This window comes from Solanum verrucosum, unplaced genomic scaffold, assembly GCF_900185275.1.
Source record: "Solanum verrucosum unplaced genomic scaffold, falcon-dt-bn FXZP01000079.1, whole genome shotgun sequence".
Lineage (NCBI taxonomy): Eukaryota > Viridiplantae > Streptophyta > Magnoliopsida > Solanales > Solanaceae > Solanum > Solanum verrucosum.
The window spans coordinates 2604129-2624074 of record NW_026020368.1 but is presented as its reverse complement, the minus strand read 5'-3'; the positions used below and the strand labels follow the sequence as shown (position 1 = coordinate 2624074).

The 19946-nt window shown below is 27.9% G+C and overlaps 1 protein-coding gene and 1 pseudogene across 1 annotated transcript; both read left to right on the top strand.

The window, feature by feature from the left end:
* The first annotated feature begins 1580 nt into the window (after positions 1-1580).
* On the top strand, positions 1581-7637 carry LOC125838275 (stearoyl-[acyl-carrier-protein] 9-desaturase 6, chloroplastic-like). Its single transcript, XM_049517353.1, has 2 exons — positions 1581-2197; positions 7083-7637. The coding sequence occupies exons 1-2, from the start codon at positions 1592-1594 to the stop codon at positions 7635-7637; spliced, it is 1161 nt and encodes a 386-aa protein (XP_049373310.1). The 5' UTR covers positions 1581-1591.
* Positions 7638-14691: 7054 nt separating this feature from the next.
* On the top strand, positions 14692-19581 carry LOC125837946 (stearoyl-[acyl-carrier-protein] 9-desaturase 6, chloroplastic-like; annotated as a pseudogene).
* Positions 19582-19946: the final 365 nt, after the last annotated feature.

Here is a 19946-nt window from a genome sequence, read left to right as displayed (position 1 = left end):
AATGGCCCACTATAAATTTTAATGTTATCTTCTTTAACCACCAACTAAAGTAATTATTAAAACTATCGATCCCACTAAATTCATAAATATAGTTACGAATAGTCCAAAATACTCATTTAAAATCTACCGGAATATTTTATGAAATAAAAAGTTCTAGTACTCAAAACGACCAAATGGGACGTTACAGTAGTAGTCTCTGGTAAAACAGTCATAACATTTTACTCTGAACTCAAAATGAGGCAAACTTGGTGGCGTTGGAAAGATGACTAATAAAACTTCAATTTCATAGGTAATGGGCCACCAAAATCATTATGTGCTGAGCAATATAATTATTTGAAGTTGACCTAAGTAGAATCTTGTATCAAAACTTAATTGGTGAGGAAGCTTTCAACTCAACTTTGTATTAGGGGATTCTAGTGACCTTAATTCATATCTCCCTCACTAAATAATTGACATTAACACCTAAGAGAAATTTAAGAATACTTGATACGACCTTATATGCAAAAGAAGAATGGTTCAGATCTTAACTTAGAAATTTTCGAGGTGTTACAGTTAATTCCAAATGTGACAAGTAAAAGTGAACCTAGAGCATATGAATATATTGGTTTTCTAGCTCTTTACTACTCCTAGTTCTTAACATTTAAGAATTTATCAGGATATTAAAAGTAATTTCATTTTGGATAATGACTTTCATAATAATATCACATCAAGAAGCTATTAATTTAAATAAACAATTATTTTATCTTTATCATCTTCCATCTGATTATGAGTCCGTTTGAATTGACTTAAAAATAGTTTTTAAGTCAAAAATAAAAAAGTCAAACTGAAATGACTTTTAAGTCAAAAATAAAAAATCAAACTGAAATGACTTTTAAGTCAATAAAATACAAAGTAGGGGGAGACCTACTTTTGATTTTTGACTTATTTTAAGCCATTTAAACTTATTTTAGGTCATTTTTGACCTTGCTAAACACTTCCTCATTTATTTTGTGTCATTTTTGTCTTATTTCAAGTTATTTTGTATATTTGCTGAACACTTCTAGAAGTCAAAACTGACTTAAAAATAAGTTTGACTAACTTTTAAGTCAATCCAAACACTCTTTATATCTTCTTGATTGAAACTAGAAAAAGTGCAATTTTAATTATCTCTCTGACAGTTGCTTATTGGGCTCTTGTCACATTTTACACATAAATGATCATGAAGGCAAAGCTAATATTTAGAAAAGAACTTGTCCTATCTTAAATTTTAAGAAGAGATAGTGTCAAACATTTAAAAGATAAGAAACAAAAGAAAAAAAGAGAAAACCATGTACATGAACAACTAATAAATGAAAAAAGGATAATTGAAGCTTGTACGAACGCATTAGAGCATCACATCCTCAAAATAAAAAAATCATAGAAACTATAAAGTAGCTAAACTTTTTTTTTCTGTGTCATTTATGAATTAGGACTTAGGTTAGCTAGTGGCTAAACAAACTTATATCCATATAAATAATATTTCATTGTAAATAATTTTGGCCACTCATCTAATATAAATAATATTTCCTTGTAAACAATATTGGTCATTCTTTAATTAAACTTTGTATTAGTCATGCAGACTACAAGTTTCTCCCAATTCAACATTCCATCGATCGTATGGGCCTCACCTCCCCCTACAACCACCATGCTCCGTCGCAAAACCACCTCATCGCGGAGGTTATCTCTGCTCTACGCAGTGGCTTCATCCGCATCTCGCCACCAGGTTACTCACTCAATGCCACCAGAAAAATTGGAAATTTTTAAGTCATTAGAATCTTGGGTCTCAAAAAATGTCCTCCCACTCCGCATGCCCGTAGAAAAATGTTGGCAGCCCATTGAGTTTCTTCCTGACCCATCTCAAGGGACCGAACAATTCGAAGAAGAGGTTCGGGCCCTAAGGCAACGAGTTTTAGGGCTTTCGGATGAATACTTTGTTATGCTTGTGGGTAATATGCTAACTGAGGATGCTTTGCCTACCTATCAGACCGCGATTAATACATTTGATGGAGTACGCGATGAGACTGGATCCAGCCCGTGTCCATGGGCAATTTGGACTCGGGCATGGTCCGCTGAGGAGAATCGACATGGTGATCTGCTACGAACTTATCTTTATCTTTCAGGGAGAGTGGATATGTTGATGGTCGAGAAAACACTACAATACTCTATTGGAGCTGGAATTGTAAGTGTTGCTCTGAACATTTTTATAAAATTATTTATTTAAGATAGACCTATATATAACATATAACCTAAATAATGCAATAAATAAGTTGAATGAAACCACCAAATATATTGCACTACTCCTAAAAGAAGTAACGAACATTCATTAAATATTTAATTTATTACCCTTTTGTTCCAAAATAATAATCCATCCGTTCAATTTTACATGTCATTTATTTCTAAGAGATTAACTTGTGTGCACTGACTACTGTGTAAAGTGTTTTACACCATCAGGTAAGTTAATCGATCTGTATGTTAATCTCTATTTCTAAAGAGTTTAAGATTTGTGGACGGTCAATGTATAAGATTTTCTACACCATTAGGTAATTTTTAAGATAAACATGGTAACTTAATTATGTAATTATTAAAATATCTTTTTTAATATAATTATAATTACAGTAAAATATAGTAAATGAAAATTGAGTCCTCTTTTCTTCTCTAACCAAAATTAATTCATATTTATCTTCTTAATTAATCAAGTTTATTTGTTTTCTACATTTGATTTTTTTTTTTCATCAGAAGTAATTTTCAATGCCACAAATAATTTCTTAATTGTCATTGTTTTTTCTTTTGAAATTTTGACAAAGTCATTATCTGTACACACAAGAAGAAGAATTAAAAAAAGTAGCAACTTATTATTATGATATGCAATATTACGATATCCCAAATATCCTAAAGATAAAAAAGTTGATAACAATATAATCACTAATACAAATATAATTACTATCCCTGAGAAAATTCACAAACAAGAAAACATGTTTTTTACTGAAAATAATTGAAAGATCAATACAACGAAGATGCAAAACTAAAAAAAATAGAACAAGAAGATAAAGAGATAGAACAAAAAAAAATCAGATTTAGAAAACCAAATAAACTTGGTTAATTAAGAAGACAACTATGAATTAATTTTGGTTAGAGAAGAAAGAGGACTCAACTTTCCCTTGCTATATTTTACAGTAATTATAATTGTATTCAAAAAGATATTTTATTAATTACTTAGAGCATGTTTGGCATTGCTGCTAAAAATTACTTATTTTTAGAAGCACTTTTTTTAAATAGCTTTTTAAAAAAGTGCTTTTGAAAAATAATAATTTGTGTTTGGTTAATTCATTTGAAAAGTGCTTTTGATAAGCAAATCGTGTTGGACTATTAGAATTTTTTTAATGAAAATATGCATATTCAAATTTTCAATCAATATTATACATAAATTAATTAAATATTAACATAATGACTTAAATATAATTCAAAAAATCAAGAAAAATAAATTTAAAAACTATACCACAAATTAAACCACTATATACAAAAAATTCACAACAAAAATAAATAAAATTCTTCATATTTTTAATCCTACAAAATGATGTTACATTTATTTTTGATTCTGTAAAATAAGACGTAAAATAATATATAAAATATAAAAGAGAAAATACATCATTACCCCATTCAACTATAACACTTCTTTTAATAAGACACTCAAACTTAACTAATTTAAAAGTGGTAAAAGTATCACATTTTTCAGTTAATCTCACCTATAAGAAAGAAAGTGAATACACACACCAACTATTACCTACCACGTGTCAGTTATTTTTAATTTTTATTTTCATTTATTTCTTATTTATTTTTTTAAAACAAAAATTCCCTCCTCTTCTTCAAAAGTATGTTGGACGACTGTAAATCCAACCTTTTCTCCTCTTCGCTGCCGCCGGCACCACTGCTACAACACCATTTCAATCATTTAATTTTCTATCATCCAATCAAAATTAATTTTTTTTAAAAAAAAAACTATCAACTCAATGGCATTGTAGAAGCAAATTTTTTTTCTCTTTTCTCCATGATTAATCTTTTTATTTTATTTTATGTACTTTGCCTTTATATTTTTACACAAAATCAAAATGTGTTGCAGAGAATGAAACTCTCTCCCTAACTCAAATACTCTCTCTGACTCAAAGATACCCAACGATTCTGCCTCCATCGTAGCCTCCAATTTCTCCGGCGCTTTTCTTATTGGCCTTTTTTGATCTTTCTCTGTCAGCTCACCCCGCTTTCATCTCTTTGTCTTTTCAATAATCTCACTAATTTTGGTCTCCCTCAGAAGTCCCCTTGGTAACCTCAGTCTACTGGGTGAAGAAGATAAAACGATAAGAATAATTGAAAAATTACGATAAAATAAATAGAGTAAAAAGAAACTAATATTTTTAATTAAATAAAATAATATTTTTTTGCTTATCTCACTCGCTAGTGGCGAGTGAAATACACTCTATGTGCCATGTAGGATCAAAAGGAGGTAATAAATTCACTTTGAACAAGAATAATGGGGTATCAGGACCTTTTCATAGTTGAATGGGTAATTATGTATTTTCTCAATATAAAATAATAATAATAATAATAATAGTATATAAACAAAAAATAAAAAAAAATAAAAAAAAATTCTTGTATGAAACTTAAGCAAATTTATGATATATGTTAATTAATTAATATGGGATATATTGGTAAATATGTATATATGGGAGGGATATTTTAGTCTTCAAGAAAATAATTTTTTGCTTCTACTTTTTTTAAGAAGGAGAAATTTTTAGCTTCTTCCCAACATCAGAAAAACTGTTTTTGCTTTCATTTAAAAGCAGTTTTGAGAATTTGCCAAACACTATTTATTTTTTTTTAAAAAAAGTGCTTTTATCGAAAAAATATTTTTGGCCTCCCAACAGCAATGTCAAACAGACTCTTAATCAAGTTACCATATTTATCTTAAAAATTACCTAATGGTGTAGAAAATCTTATATACTAATTGTGTACAAAACTTAAACTTTTTTCTAAAATAGATTTTTATTTTTATTTGTCACTTTTGACATATCAATAAAAAACAATTTTTTTTTTCATGTTTTACCCTCAACATCAAATACTTACTCCCTCTGTTCCTATTTAGTTGTCCACTTTAGAAATGATACATATATCAAGGCAACAATGATTAGCATAGTGAAGTTACAATTTTACCCTTATAGTACAAATTTACAATTCCAAAATAAATTTACTCAAGATAACTAGTCAATGCTCTGGGAAGTTCATAAGTTTATATTTATGACAACTTTTCACTTCAAAATTACAGCCACTTCTTTGAATTCAAGTGAAATAAATTGGAGGGAAACAACATACACTTTTACAATATGCTTAATTTTTCCCTTCGAATTGAATGCTTCTATTCGATCTTCATCTTTCCTTTATAAATTTTTGACTTCAATAATTTTTGGATCTTCAATCAATATAAGTGAGTCTTCTACTTTGATAGGATTATTAGTTGAAACTTCAAGTTTATTTCTATCTATTTTTTTTAGTAAAAAAATTGTTCAAAATATTTACTCATAAATTAACGAATTATTTTTTGGGTAACTTAAAGGATTATGTAACTCTCCAAGTATAATAAATGTATTGTCTGGTTCCAAAAATGATGAATTACAACTTAGAAATTTTCAAGAAGTTTAAATGAGGGTATAGTAAGAAATTTTTTTTTGTCCTTTCTTGATTTGTCAAAATGGAAAAGTAAATAGGGACAACTAAAAGAGGAAATATGGACAAGTAAATAGGGACAGAGGGAGTATTTTTCAAGACATCATTTAATAGGGGATAGTTTAGTAAAATACCGACATCATTAATTATTTTTTTAATGGGTATGTCAAGTCAAAATATGACAAGTAAGAATGAATGAAGAAAGTAATTAATGTTTTTAGTTTAGGCACACCACTTAATTAAGTATATTTTATTTATTTCTATGAAATTACCATCGCCAAAAGGCTGGGTCTTTGGCTTAAGGGGGTAGGCTTGCCCATTCAATCTAAGAAACTACACATTTCTAAAAATGAAAAGTGTTTTTATTAACTTAACTCTAAATAAGGAGTGTTAATAAATTTTAAGGGAAGAGGGTCTGATATACCTCACAACTTTGTCATTTAGAGCTGATATACTCTTCGTTATGAAAGTGGCTCATATATACCCCTACTTATATACAAATGACTCACATAGACCTTTTTCCTCTAACGAAAATGAAAAATTAATTTTAGTTTAATTTTTTATTATTTAAAAAAAAAACATATAATCCAATATGAGTATATTTTAATCCTCCTCAAACATATATATTTTTTTGACTTTTTTTTGGTTTCAATGACTAATTTAAATTTATTATTTTGATGGTCAAATTTATTTATGTTTCACTAATATTCTTGTATAACTTATTATAGATGACCAAATTTTTTTCTTTAAATAAATTTAAATTACAATATAGACAAAAAAAAATAGTTTAAAATAATAATATAGCCACAAAAAATAGTTTTAATTATTTTTTCTTTACACTAAGGAATGAAAGAAAAAAAATAAAATAAGAATAAGAAACTCAAATAATTATAATAAAAGAAGTCAAAAAATAATTTATGTATGAAAAAGTTTAAAATATACCTTGAACTTTGCTAGAAGAATCATTTATACCCCTAAATAATTTTTAAGAAAATTAAAAGTCATAATATAAATTTAACACTAATTTTTTCACTTCCGTTAAATGAAGGGTATATGTGAGCTCATTTTGTAACGATAAAGGTATATGTGAGCCGTTTGTATAACGGTAAGGATATATATGAGCCACTTTCATAACGAGGGACATATCAACTCCAAATGACAAAGTTGAGAGGTATATCAGACCCTTTTCCCTTAAATTCAAAGACCGCTCATTCCAAATTCAGTCGAAAGTCTTTGAATTTGGAATATTAAAGTTTGTGTATTAAAATCATATAAAAAGCAATTCCCTGCAAATTTTTGAAAAATACATATATTATAAATATAAATTGTCTATCACGTTTGCATCTTAGGACGTCGGTGCAGAGAACAATCCATACATGGGCTTTGTGTACACATCATTTCAAGAGCGAGCCACATTTCTAACGCATGGTAATATGGCTAGGCTAGCTATAGAAGGCGGAGACCCCGTGCTAGCACGTATATGTGGAACCATTGCAGCGGATGAAAAGCGTCATGAGAATGCCTACACAAGAATTATAGAGAAGTTGCTAGAAGTGGACCCAAACACGACTATGATAGCCATTGCGAATATGATGAAGAAGAGAATTACTATGCCGTTGCACCTCATGTATGATGGGCAAGATCCGAATATATTTGAGCACTTTTCTGCCATTTCCCAAAACCAAGGCGTCTACACATCTCGTGATTATGCTGAAATATTAGAATGTTTCATAACAAGATGGGAATTGGAAAAGCTTGAAGGCTTGACAGGGGAGGTGAGGCGTGCACAAGATTTTGTGTGCGGACTTCCACGTAAGATTAGGAAGTTGGAAAATCGAGCCAAAAAATTAGAATCACGTTCGGCGAAATTTAGTTGGATTTTTAACAAGCAAGTGAATGTTTAGATGTATTGATTTGTAATAAAGATGTAAAACTAAAATGTATCCTTTTACTTTTTACTCGTTACTAATAATAATAGTCTTTTTGGCTAATCTACTAAAAAATGAACTTGTCTTTAGTGAATAGTGGTTTGTATTTAGCTAAATTATTTTTGAGAAGTACTTTTATTAGTAGTTTGTGTTTGGTCAATATTTTAAGTGTTTTTAAATTTCAAATTACGAAAAATATAAATACTACTAATTAATTCGATAAATATAAAATTTTGATATGAGTAATCTTGTTCTAAAAGAATTATAAGTATTTATATTTGGAAGAACCTATATGTTTGTCAGACTTCAATAAAAATATTGAAAATCAGGGAAAACAAAGCTTGAAAAAATATGCTATAAGGAAGGAAAAGGAAATTGATGGTAGTAAAAGGGCCAAATTCGTCAAGACACGCAAATTATTTTTATAGGGAGCAACTGTATGCCTGTAACATACTTTTGTCAAAAAAAAAAAAAAAAAACTGATCTATTTTAATATTATTACAAAAATGCCCCAATACCAGAGACAAAGCAAAGGACATGCAAGCGCTTGAAGCTTTTATAAAAGATGCTTAGTTATTTTGTCATAAGAAAACTAATCGTTTGATAGAGTGTATTAAAAAAAAAAATATATGTATTAGCTTGTGTATTACTAGATCTGTTTGATATTCTTTTTCAATCTATGTATAATTAGTTATACACTCTATTGTGTATTAAAGTGTGCATTGCTAATACCATGAATTTCTAGGTATTAGCAACGCAATGATTTTAATGCATGCATTAACATGATAAAAGACTCAATTGCTCCTCAAAACCTTTTTTTACATTTTTTTTCCACTATAGTAGCGGAGGGTATTTTTGTAAATATTTTTTTATGCAATGCATGCTATTTCTAATGCATCAAACCAAACAAATCACTAAAATAATCTACGTATAATTAATGCAAGCATAACTAATAAATACATTGCTAATACAAGCATTATTAATACACTATATTTAACAGTGTTCTTATACACTCTGCCAAATGACTCAAAGACTTTTATGCTTATAGCTAAGCGTGGCAACGAGACCTGAACCGAGACTGACCGGAATCGGGCACGATGGGCCGGAATCGTACCTGAACCAGGAAGGACTGGAACTGGTAATTTGGGGAAAAAAATATGTATACCCGTCCCGGACCGGTAACGGACCGGACCGGAAACCGGGTCCCAACGGCTATATTTAAAAAGAATAAATTATTAAAATTAAAAAAAATTAGGAACATTACTCAAATAATATTAAAACTTTTATAATTTTAAAGTTAAAAATTTATACTTTTAAAAGTTTTAAATACAAACTTTAAAAGTATAAAAGTTTAAATTTCACACTTTAAAAGTTTGAAAATTTAAATTCAAACTTTAAAACTATAAAAGTTTAAATTTTACACTTTAAAAGTTTGAAAATTTAAATTCAAACTTTAAAACTATAAAAGTTTAAATTTTACACTTTAAAAGTTTGAAAATTTAAATTCAAACTTTAAAACTATAAAAGTTTAAATTTCACCCTTTAAAAGTTTGAAAATTCAAATTCAAACTTTAAAACTATAAAACTATAAAAGTTTAAATTTCACCCTTTAAAAGTTTAAATTTCACACTTTAAAAGTTTGAAAATTTAAATTTAAGACAATAATAAAAAAAAATAAGGCGAATAGCCTATACTTTTATTAATATTAATTAATTAGTACAAGTTGAGTAACAAAATATTGTTTGAATTAGGCCTCGAATTATCATACTCATACTAATAGACATTTAAATTTAATAGTTCATACTATCTAGGAAATCTTTTTTAAAATCATTTAACATTTCTCTAGTAACATGCTCTGGAATTGGTTGATTAGATAGTTCCTCCATTGCATCAATGCCGTCGTCACTAAAATCTTGCATTATATCATCAACGTCATTTTCAAATTTGGTCGGTAAAGATGGACGGCCATAACTCCTTCTCTCGCCATTAATCCAATCTCTAAATAGTACCGATATCTCCAAGCTATCTGCTGCTAATGAATATCTATGCTCTGCAATTTGAAATTTTGCTACAGTAAAAGCGCCTTCCGAAGCTACTAAAGATGCTTGAATAGCTAACACATCTCGAGCAACCGGTTGAAGTTTTGAAAATCCCTGGCCGCGATTGCTCCACCATTCTAGAAGATCAATAGTAGTAGGTTCTGTATTTTGATTAATATATGCATCAAAATCATTTCTATCATTATGAGAAAGTTGAAGATAACAATCTATCATATCATCAAGATCAGTTTCATTATATCTACTCCTAGAACTTTGAGGCTCTTCATTACATACTACATTCATTCTATTAGAATTATACAAGTCATACAATTTTCTAACTTCAATTTTTATACTATCTTTAACATCTTGACAACTAGGTGTTTCATCATCTTCACAATCAATACCCACATTAAAATATATTTTATCAATCATTCGTGATGCACCTTCATCTTTGTAATGTGAGTTTAATAAACAAGCGGTTAAATAAATTTGAGGAATAGGAATTAAGTATTATTTAAATTTTTCAATCATTTTCTTAACAGATTCTTCAAATCTTAGTTTATTTTTGAATTTTTAAAATTTACTAGAAATAGCACAAATATTAGGTAAAACAGAGTAAATAGTTGGATAATAAAGTGCATATATTTTTTTTGTAGTTAAATAAAAAACTTTTAAGAATTCTATAAGTTCTTTTACGTCATTCCAATCATTATCATCAAGTCTATATGTCATATTTGAATTATGAGCATTCCAAACCATTTGAAAAAGTTTCCTATATTCATAAGCGACTTCAAGCATTTCATATAAAGAATTCCATCTAATACACACTGATTTTGGAATTTTTCTAGGTAGAAGATTAAATTCACGACAACGATTTTTAAAATCTCTACATCTAGACTTAACTTGACATTTAAAAATAAAATGACATGCAGTTTCAACTTTTATGCAACCATCATTGTACATTGCTATACCATCTTTAACAATCAAATTATATATGTGTGCAACACACCTAATATGAAAGCCATTAATATAAATAGGGCAAAGAGACGGTTTTAGTATTTCAACAGCAGATCTATTATTAGAAGCATTATCTAAGGTGACACTACTTATTTGATCACAAATTTCATAATTTTGTAAAACATCTATAATTGTTTGAGCTATATAACTAACGATTTTATGCATTTCACAACATTTATAACCTAAAATTCTTTTTTGCAAAGTCCAATTTTCATCAATCAAATGTACAGTAATAGTGAAATAATCATTACCATTTACACTACGGCCCATATCAAAAGTAATAGCTATTTTACAATTATTATAATAAAATAAACAACGAAGATATTAAAAATGTTGAGCTTGATAATCAAAGATAACCTTTTTAATTTTATTTCTAGTAAAACCTTAAAATGTGGATTATACACAATTTGAATATAATGAATAAAATCGGGATTTTTAGCAAAACTAAATGGCAAACCCATAACAACAATTATTTTAGCTAATTCTTCAAGATCTTTTTCTCTACTATATGACCGTTGTATACTAGAGCCAGAAACATTAGAAGGATTTAATTGTGTTTGGACCATATTAGAGGCCCCCACTCCTACAGTTTCAGGAAGGGTGGTACAATTCTTTTTAGCTTCGTCTACAGCTTTAGCATGCGAAAATTCATTTATACAACATGACATTAAATGATTACTCAAATGTCCCGTCCCACCCTATTTTTCTACAGTTTTATGATTCATTCTATGTTTACATTTATTACAAATAGCTTGTGTTTTATCTTCATTCTGAGTCATAAATTGCCACACAACTGATTTTTAGCGCGTTCTACCTTAGGCCTAGGATGCACGGGGCGAACAGGAGCAGGACAACGACAAGAGCCGGGGAAGAGAGACTGGGAATGGGAGTAATAGCCGTAACTGGCTCAGTTTCATCATCATCATATTCATCAATATTATTATCAAAACTATCAATATAAATTAACATCATCATGTTCATCATCTTCAGGTAATTCCTCATCAAAATTCCCAAACCTTCTTTGTAATTGTTCATGATAAGGATCTAATTCACTATTACTATCAATATTAAAAACAGTTTCATTAACATGCGTATAATCATCCGTATTTATTCTTAATTGAGAAATTTTGTTAGTTTTAGATTTAGAAGTACTACCGGGTTTTTTTTTTTCTTGGATTTTGAGGTAGATAAATTAGTGAACGAATTAACTACAGTTGTTTTACCCTTTTCAATAATGTTTTTACCGAAATCCATATTCAAATATAAAAAGTGAGTAAATTATATATAATACGGAAATGTAATGCAAAGTTTTAAACAAAGAAATAACTAAATAAGTAGAGACTAGAGTCTAATTACTCACAAAATAAATAATTAAATGCAAACAAATAAATAACTAAATGAAAAGTGAGTTGGAACGAATGTACCAAACGTCTACTTAAAAAAATAGACGTGTATGCCGAAAATTGAAAGTTGAATTTTGAAGCTCCAATTTCCAAAGACCAAATTCGTAATTTTAATTTTAATGAGAGATTAGAGAGTGAGACTTTTGAGAATTGTTGAGAGAGTAGAAGATAATATTTTTGTGAGTGAAAAGAATGAAGGATTTGGGGTATTTATAGTTAAAAAAAAGGATGAAAATATAGTTTTTAGAAGGTTGGGGTGTTAAAAAAAGTTTGACGGGGTAGGGGGTGTTTTTGGGGAGTTGTGGGGGTAAAAGAGCCGTTGTGGGGCCCAAAAGATGTTGGCCAACGGCTCCTACAACGGCTAATTGCAATTTTTTTTTTTTTTAAAAAACACCGGACTGGACCGGGACAGAAACAGGGACTAATCGATAAATTTCGATTTTCGTCCCGTTACCCCTCTAAACCCGCTACTAACCGGACCTAACCAGTACAAGCCGGAATCGAGACGGAACCGGTAACGGCACCTCCTGGTTCCGTTGCCAGACTTACTTATAGCACAAGCATACAATGCAACAACATTAATGAAATAACTAATATGCTTTAAAATCGAGAAAATACATAATAAAAAATAATTCTGAGCTTGACAGCATAACTTACTTTAGCACTTAAACTACATAGACGTTTATTTACCCCCTAATTTCATTTCGTGTGAATTTAATACCATCTTAACAGATGACGTGCCAAAGATTTTCTTAATATTTTTCTTTTATAACCCCAAAAGGACATAATAAAGAAGGGCTACTGGTAATGAAACCAACATCCCAAATATAACCCTGCAAAACCAGAGAATAAAGTCATTTCAAAATTATATCTTTTATTTTGAAACTAAAGAATATTGATAATGCAAGGGCAGATAGGTATTTAAAAAATTGATTTATAAAGAGAAGTTTGACGATGTCAATGATTTTCATCCATTAATTATATACTCTATTAACTAAACTTTGACTAAAGACTTTTCATTCTTGAATCTTAGATGCAAAAAATGTCAAACTTAGTAATTTTCATAAATCTCAAACCCACCAAATTTTATTTCAAATGATAAAAGGTAAACTTCACACATGGAGTATCATTTATTTATCTATGTATTATGTTGTTGTTGTTGTTATTATTATTGAGGATAATATGTTTCTAGTAGTTGGGTTCATCTATATAAAGAGAAGAGGGCAGACAAATTAAGATTAAATTGTTTAAATATTTTACGTTGCCTCCGTTACACCTGAGGGCATTTTTGGCCCATTTCACAAATAGTCAAGCATAAATGGACCAAAGTATAAATAAAGGGCATTTTTTATCATTTCATTTAGTATAAAGACATTTTTGACTTTTTTTTACCCTAAAATATATAGTAACATATTTCTAATATAAAGGAGGCCAAAACACATATTTTAATAAATTGATGTTAGATGTGTTAAATGTTGGGTTTTAAAAGGTGTGAATGGAAAATGAAGAGTTGCGACTTTTATGAAGAGTTGCGACTTTTATGAAGAGTTGCGACTTTTATGAAAAGTTGCGACTTTGATGAAAAGTTGCGACTTTTATGAAAAGTTGCGACTTTTATGAAAAGTTGTGACTTTTATGAAAGGTGGTGACCTTTCCGAAAGATTGTGACTTTTCCAAAGGTTTGTGACCTTTCCGGTAAGGCACAATAAAAACCTTTTCACACTACCCTTTGTTTTCTATAAATTGAGAAATTTCCTCTCATTTTAAATATAGAATTTTTCTGGACTTCTTCTACTACTAAATCTAGTATTCTAAGTGTACTTTACTACCGTTGAGTGGCTCGCTGACACCAGCGTTTTGGGTATCAATACACTGGTGATTGAGATCATTCTATCCTGGGAGGACATATTCCAAATCAAACCTCGGATACTAGAGGGGAATAATTTCCTTAAGGGGACACTGTGCATTCAGTGGGCTTGATCTTCTTTCTGTTTTTCCAGATTCTGGTATGTGTTACAGATTTTAGATTTGTGAATTAATTTATGTTCTTTTGTTCTTCACTGGTTCATTAAACTTTGGTAACTTCGTGTTTCTGCAAAGTTTGTTGGAATCAGTAAGATTCTTTAAACACAGATTGACAACAATTCTTCTTTAAGAAAAAATAATATTTCGTATATTTTATCAAATTTGTTTCTGATTCTAGTTTCTCTACTAGTTTTAATTTTCTAGTTGTGAAAATGTTCTTAAACTTTATTGTGTCTTACCAAGTTCTTCAAAGTTTTGTTCTAAGTATCTTGGGAATACAAGACGAAAAACAATAATTATATATCATAATCGCAATAAAAATTTATCAATAACTAAGGAATCGAAAGTAATTAAGATGAACTTACCCTGTACTTAGTATGTCTTAGTATGTCTGGATGCAACCCATATTCTCTAGCGAAGACGAATGGAACGATTCTTTGTGGAAGAGCTGCCTAAATATTCGGTATAGAATTAAAATTTTATTTCCTATAGTTATCTTAATTTATTTAAACTTATAATATATGATAAAACTAGTTATTTCATTATATGTTGATGGTTGAGAAGACACTACAATACTTGATTGGAGCTGGAATAGTAAGGCTTCTTCTGAAAATCTTTATATATTCATCCTTCTTTTTTATTTAGTTAAATACTGTACACAGTTTTTTTTTTTTTAAATACAATAACACCAGATAACTAAAAGATGCCATAAATAAGTTAAATATATATATATATATATATATATATGAAAGTTGAAACCACCAAATATATGATATTTCTTTGCACTGGACAAGTAAAAAAAAAAGAAAAAAAAAGTATTGAATAGATAACCAAAATTAATAATATTGTTATAGTAAATGAAGCATGATAAATAAAGATATGCTAGATGAGAGTTACACATTAAATTAAATAAGCTTGAAGTATTTGTACGTTATTCATACTTAGTATACGTGCCAGCGCATTGCGCGGATAATATAAAGAATTATTAATCATATATATAATAATGACCTATTTCAATATATATCATTTCTCATTTTTTTAATCAAAACTTTTTTTGTTATCTATTTCTTAAATGCAATAGAATTAAATCTCCATGAAATTGAAGAAGAAATCACGTGATCATTTGATAACTTGTACAATATACTTGCTTTTGTTTATTACTACATTATTAACTACTTAATATCATGACATTATCGACTAAATTTTGATTATACATATATTCCTCCTAAAATATTAACAACTAATTTTTCTTTAATTAAATCTGTTATTTAAAAAAAAAAAAAAAACCACAAATCTCTTGTAATTTTTTTAACTGTCATTGTTAAAAATTAGTTTTTTGTTTTCTTTACATTACATTTACATCACCCTATTTTTAAAAATAATTATATACTTTTTAAAAATAATGAAATAGATGTCAATAAAGATAAGTATTCTACATATGATAAAAATAAGAATTCAAAATAACATAAACATTAGCCACATGTATAATCATTTAGATTTTAAAAAATGAAAAAAAGTTAAATTAATTGTGGTAACTATATTTAAAAAGATGATGTTAAATAAAATACTTAATACTATTGCAAATCCTATTAAATTTTTTAAAAATAAGTATAAAGAACCAAAACTAAATCCTATTGTATATTTTCGTGATTTTTCTAGTGGATTATATTAGGATTTTTTTGATTTTTTTAATCTTTTAATTAATTTATTTATTTTCCATGTTCCCATTATTTTTAGTATGTAGTTTACAGGAATATCCATCTTCATTTTTATAATTTTATTTAAGACTAAATAAAGAATATTAATTTCTAGTGTTTGTTATTTGGAGCGAAGATAAATGAATCATTGTGTTCCTATGATTTAGTAGAAGAGATTGCCCACATATTTAAAATTTGCCTTAATAATCTTAAAAATCAATTGCAGTAACAAATGGAGATAAATTAATTAATTTATAATCATAAGAGATAAAAATAAAAAAATCATACAATTTTCATCCATTTTAAATATTTAATTAAATGATTTTCAAACTAAAAATTCAAGAACAATTGTAGCGGGAACACGTGACTATATATATATATATATATATATTATTTATTGGATTTCAAAATGAAAATCGATGATCAAATACAATTATACTCTTTAAGAGTATTTTTATAGTTATTATTTTTATTCAATAATAGAGTGACACTTTAAATATGTGTAAATAATAAATTTTGTTGATTTTTTTATGCAAGTATTTTCACCTATTTTTATAGTATTGCTGGGATTAAAATAAAATAAAATGTGCAATATATAAATATCATTTTTTTGAAACTTTTTTGAATTACACCAAGGAGCATCAAATGTTGTCAATTTTTTTTTTTTAACTCCATACTCTAAAATGCAACAAACTTCAAAATTTAGTATCTTCACTCATAATTTGTATATTTTTTCTGATCTAATTTTCTTATACACAAAATACATTATAAATAAGATATAAATATAGATAAACAAATAAAGTAGATATTTAAATGCTTATGAGACAAAAATAGATAATAAGATGTAATAAATAAACAATACATACCAGAGTACAAATTGAATTATATTTGAGAGAGAAAGTAAGTAGTTTATTTCTAATTTTTATTTTTAATATCACAACTTCAATGTATTTGTGAATATTTCCTCAATCGATGTGTTTGATCATCTTCATATGAGATTTAAAGAGAAAGTTAAAAGATGAAGAAGTAAAAAAAAAGAAGAAAAAAGCTTGTATTAGATAGATTACCATAAAATCATAATTGTTAAGTTACTTTTCCTCATAAAATAATTCATCCTTGATTCTGAATATCTACTATATCATGCAAAATATGCGAAAAAATTTAACATTGAAGAACACAATTTATTATATTTTGAAAGTAATTGTATTATGATAATGATGAAAATGATAAACTTTAACACTGAAATATTAGTTATGAGTTTAAAGTTTTGTGTTTTATCATTATTGGATAAATTTTTATGCCGTCTAGTCCATTGTGATTCAAGCAAGTCTCCATCCTCAATATATCTTCAATATATATTGCATACAGAATGACCTCAAATATTCATACAATATATCTAGAATCTAACAAAAAATTAACAAAATTTCTGATTATAACTGAATTATCCTCAATTGAGACCGTAACTAAATCATACTTATCAAAAACGATCTCTTCACACGAGTAGAGCGACACATATATGCATGTCCAAAACACTGCTTACTCTGCACAAGAATGTTGGTGACTTCTTTGTGTTGCCTTACCATTGCAATTTTGCAATTTAGTGTGAGTTTGATTAGTATGTAGAATGTAGATGCCAGTTTTTTGAAAAAACTTTTTAATTGAATTTATTTATTTTTTTTATAAAAATTTAAAGATAAAGTGTACATGAGCAGTTGAGTAGTTTTAGGTAACCACTTTCAAATTCAAATAAAAAATAACCACTTTGTCATGTTATCCTTTTTTTTTTTCTACGTAGGTTAATTTGAATTTTTCTGTGTTTTCCATTTTTTTTATCCGTGTTTTCCATTCTGTTTTTGTAATTTTATTTTAAAATTTTTCTATGTTCTCATTTTAAATATATATATTTATAAGATTTTTATTTAATTATTATAATTTTATTTTTATGTTTTTACCGTGTTTTCATTCTATGTTTGCAATATTTTTATTTTCAACTTTATTATGTTTCCAATTTTTTATTTTTATATATATATATATATATATATATATATATATATTATACTAAACGTTTATTAATGAAGATCATCAAACTTGGTGGGAATTTTTTTTACCGTATTTAATATATATTCATTAAACTAAATGTACAGTTAAAATATCATCAAACTTTGTGGGAAATTTTTTTACCGTATTTAAGTTATAACTTTTAAAAAAAAAAAATTAAAAACAGTTTTCCAGTTACATGGGACTAATTTTCAATACTATTTTTAAATTATTTATATTTAATTATTTTAAAATTCGATTTTTTTGGTGCTGACACGTAGGCATTTTTTCATCTCCTATTATAGATTTTTAAATTAATTAATTTTGATAATTCATAAACTATAACTTCTACTGTTATAAAATTTATTTTTAAAAAAATTAGACAGTTAGCATTTTATTAGGATCAAACATATTTATATCTAATTTATTAAAAAAAAGAAATCAATACAACAGTTTTAACGTAAACATTTTTAAAATGATTTCTAATTTGTTTTTAAATTTTTTTTTGTTTTTTAAATTGTTATTTATTATTTAATATTTATACTAATTTTGTGGTGCTGACACATAGGCGTTTTTTCTTCTCCTATTATATATAAATAGATTATTATATGACCGTTAAATAATGACGTTATTCTTTTTTGAATATTGTTTTACCATTTTTTTAACCTGGTTTAAATGAGAATAAATAATCGACAGAGACCTATGGTCATCCAATTTTGAGTCTACCACACAAAAAATATTATTTATCATCATACATATGTATTAAATTCATTCAACTTTAAGATTATCACACATAATTCACTTTTTTATTTTTTGATACTTAAAAGTTATTTTACTTTAAAATTTATCGCACAAAAGACAAATGAAGCAATATATTTAAGGAGGTTTATGGAATTTCTCAGACACAAAGTAACTTATTTTGTAATATGGTGTCATATTTCTGGTACATAATATATAAAAAATGTTCAAGTGATATTTATTTTATAGTTAACTAAGTCAAATTAAGTTGAATAACTTTTATATGAGCAGTAATTATTTTACCATGTAATAAGTAGTTTTTGAAGTTGAAAATACTATAGTCAGCGTTACGGTTGCATGCAACTTCTTATAATTGTCATGTATTTTTGAAAATTCTTTGCATATGTTAGGACATTGGATTAGAGAACAATCCGTATTTGGGCTATGTATACGCATCATTTCAAGAGCGAGCTACGTGTTCGTCACATGGAAATATGGCTAGGCTAGCTATAAAAGGCGGAGACCCCATGCTAGCACATATATGTGGAACCATTGCCGCAGACGAGAAGCAACATGAACATGTCTACACAAGAATTGTTGAGAAGTTACTAGAAGTGGACCCAAATGCGACTATGCTAGCTATTGCACACATGATGAAGAAGAAAATCATAATGCCAATGCATCTCATTTATGATGGGCAAGATCCAAATATATTTGAGCACTTTTCTGCCATCGGTGAAAGACAAGGAATTTACACATCTCGACATTATGCTGAAATATTAGAATTTTTATAACACGATGGAAATTGGAAAAACTTGAAGGCTTGATTGGCGAGGCAAGGCGTGCACAGGATTATGTGTGTGGACTTCCACCTAGGGTTAGGAAATTGGAAAGTAGAGCCAAGAAAATAGAGCCACGTCAAGTGAAGTTTAGTTGGATCTTTAACAAACAAGTGAGTGCTTAGATGAATTGATTTGTCATAAACAGAGGCAAACCCAGGATTTGAAGACTCTGGATGCACTAATATTATCTTAATTTAAGCATTAGCGAAACTTTCAAAGGTCAAGGTGGATTTGTTCTACCGAATGATCATGGGTTTGAATCTCTTATTTAGCAATTTAATGTTATAAATAATCCCCCTTTAAATCCAAAACTTATAATAAAAACAGTAAAATATGGCTCAAACCTAGGTTGCAAGAGAGGACGCACTCCTTTACCAGCAGTACCAAGTGTCATCTTATGCTTTCCATGAGGGCATTGTTACTTATATTTAGTTTCTGTCAGTTTCTCAAGATAAATATTCATATATATATAATTTTTTCGAAAATT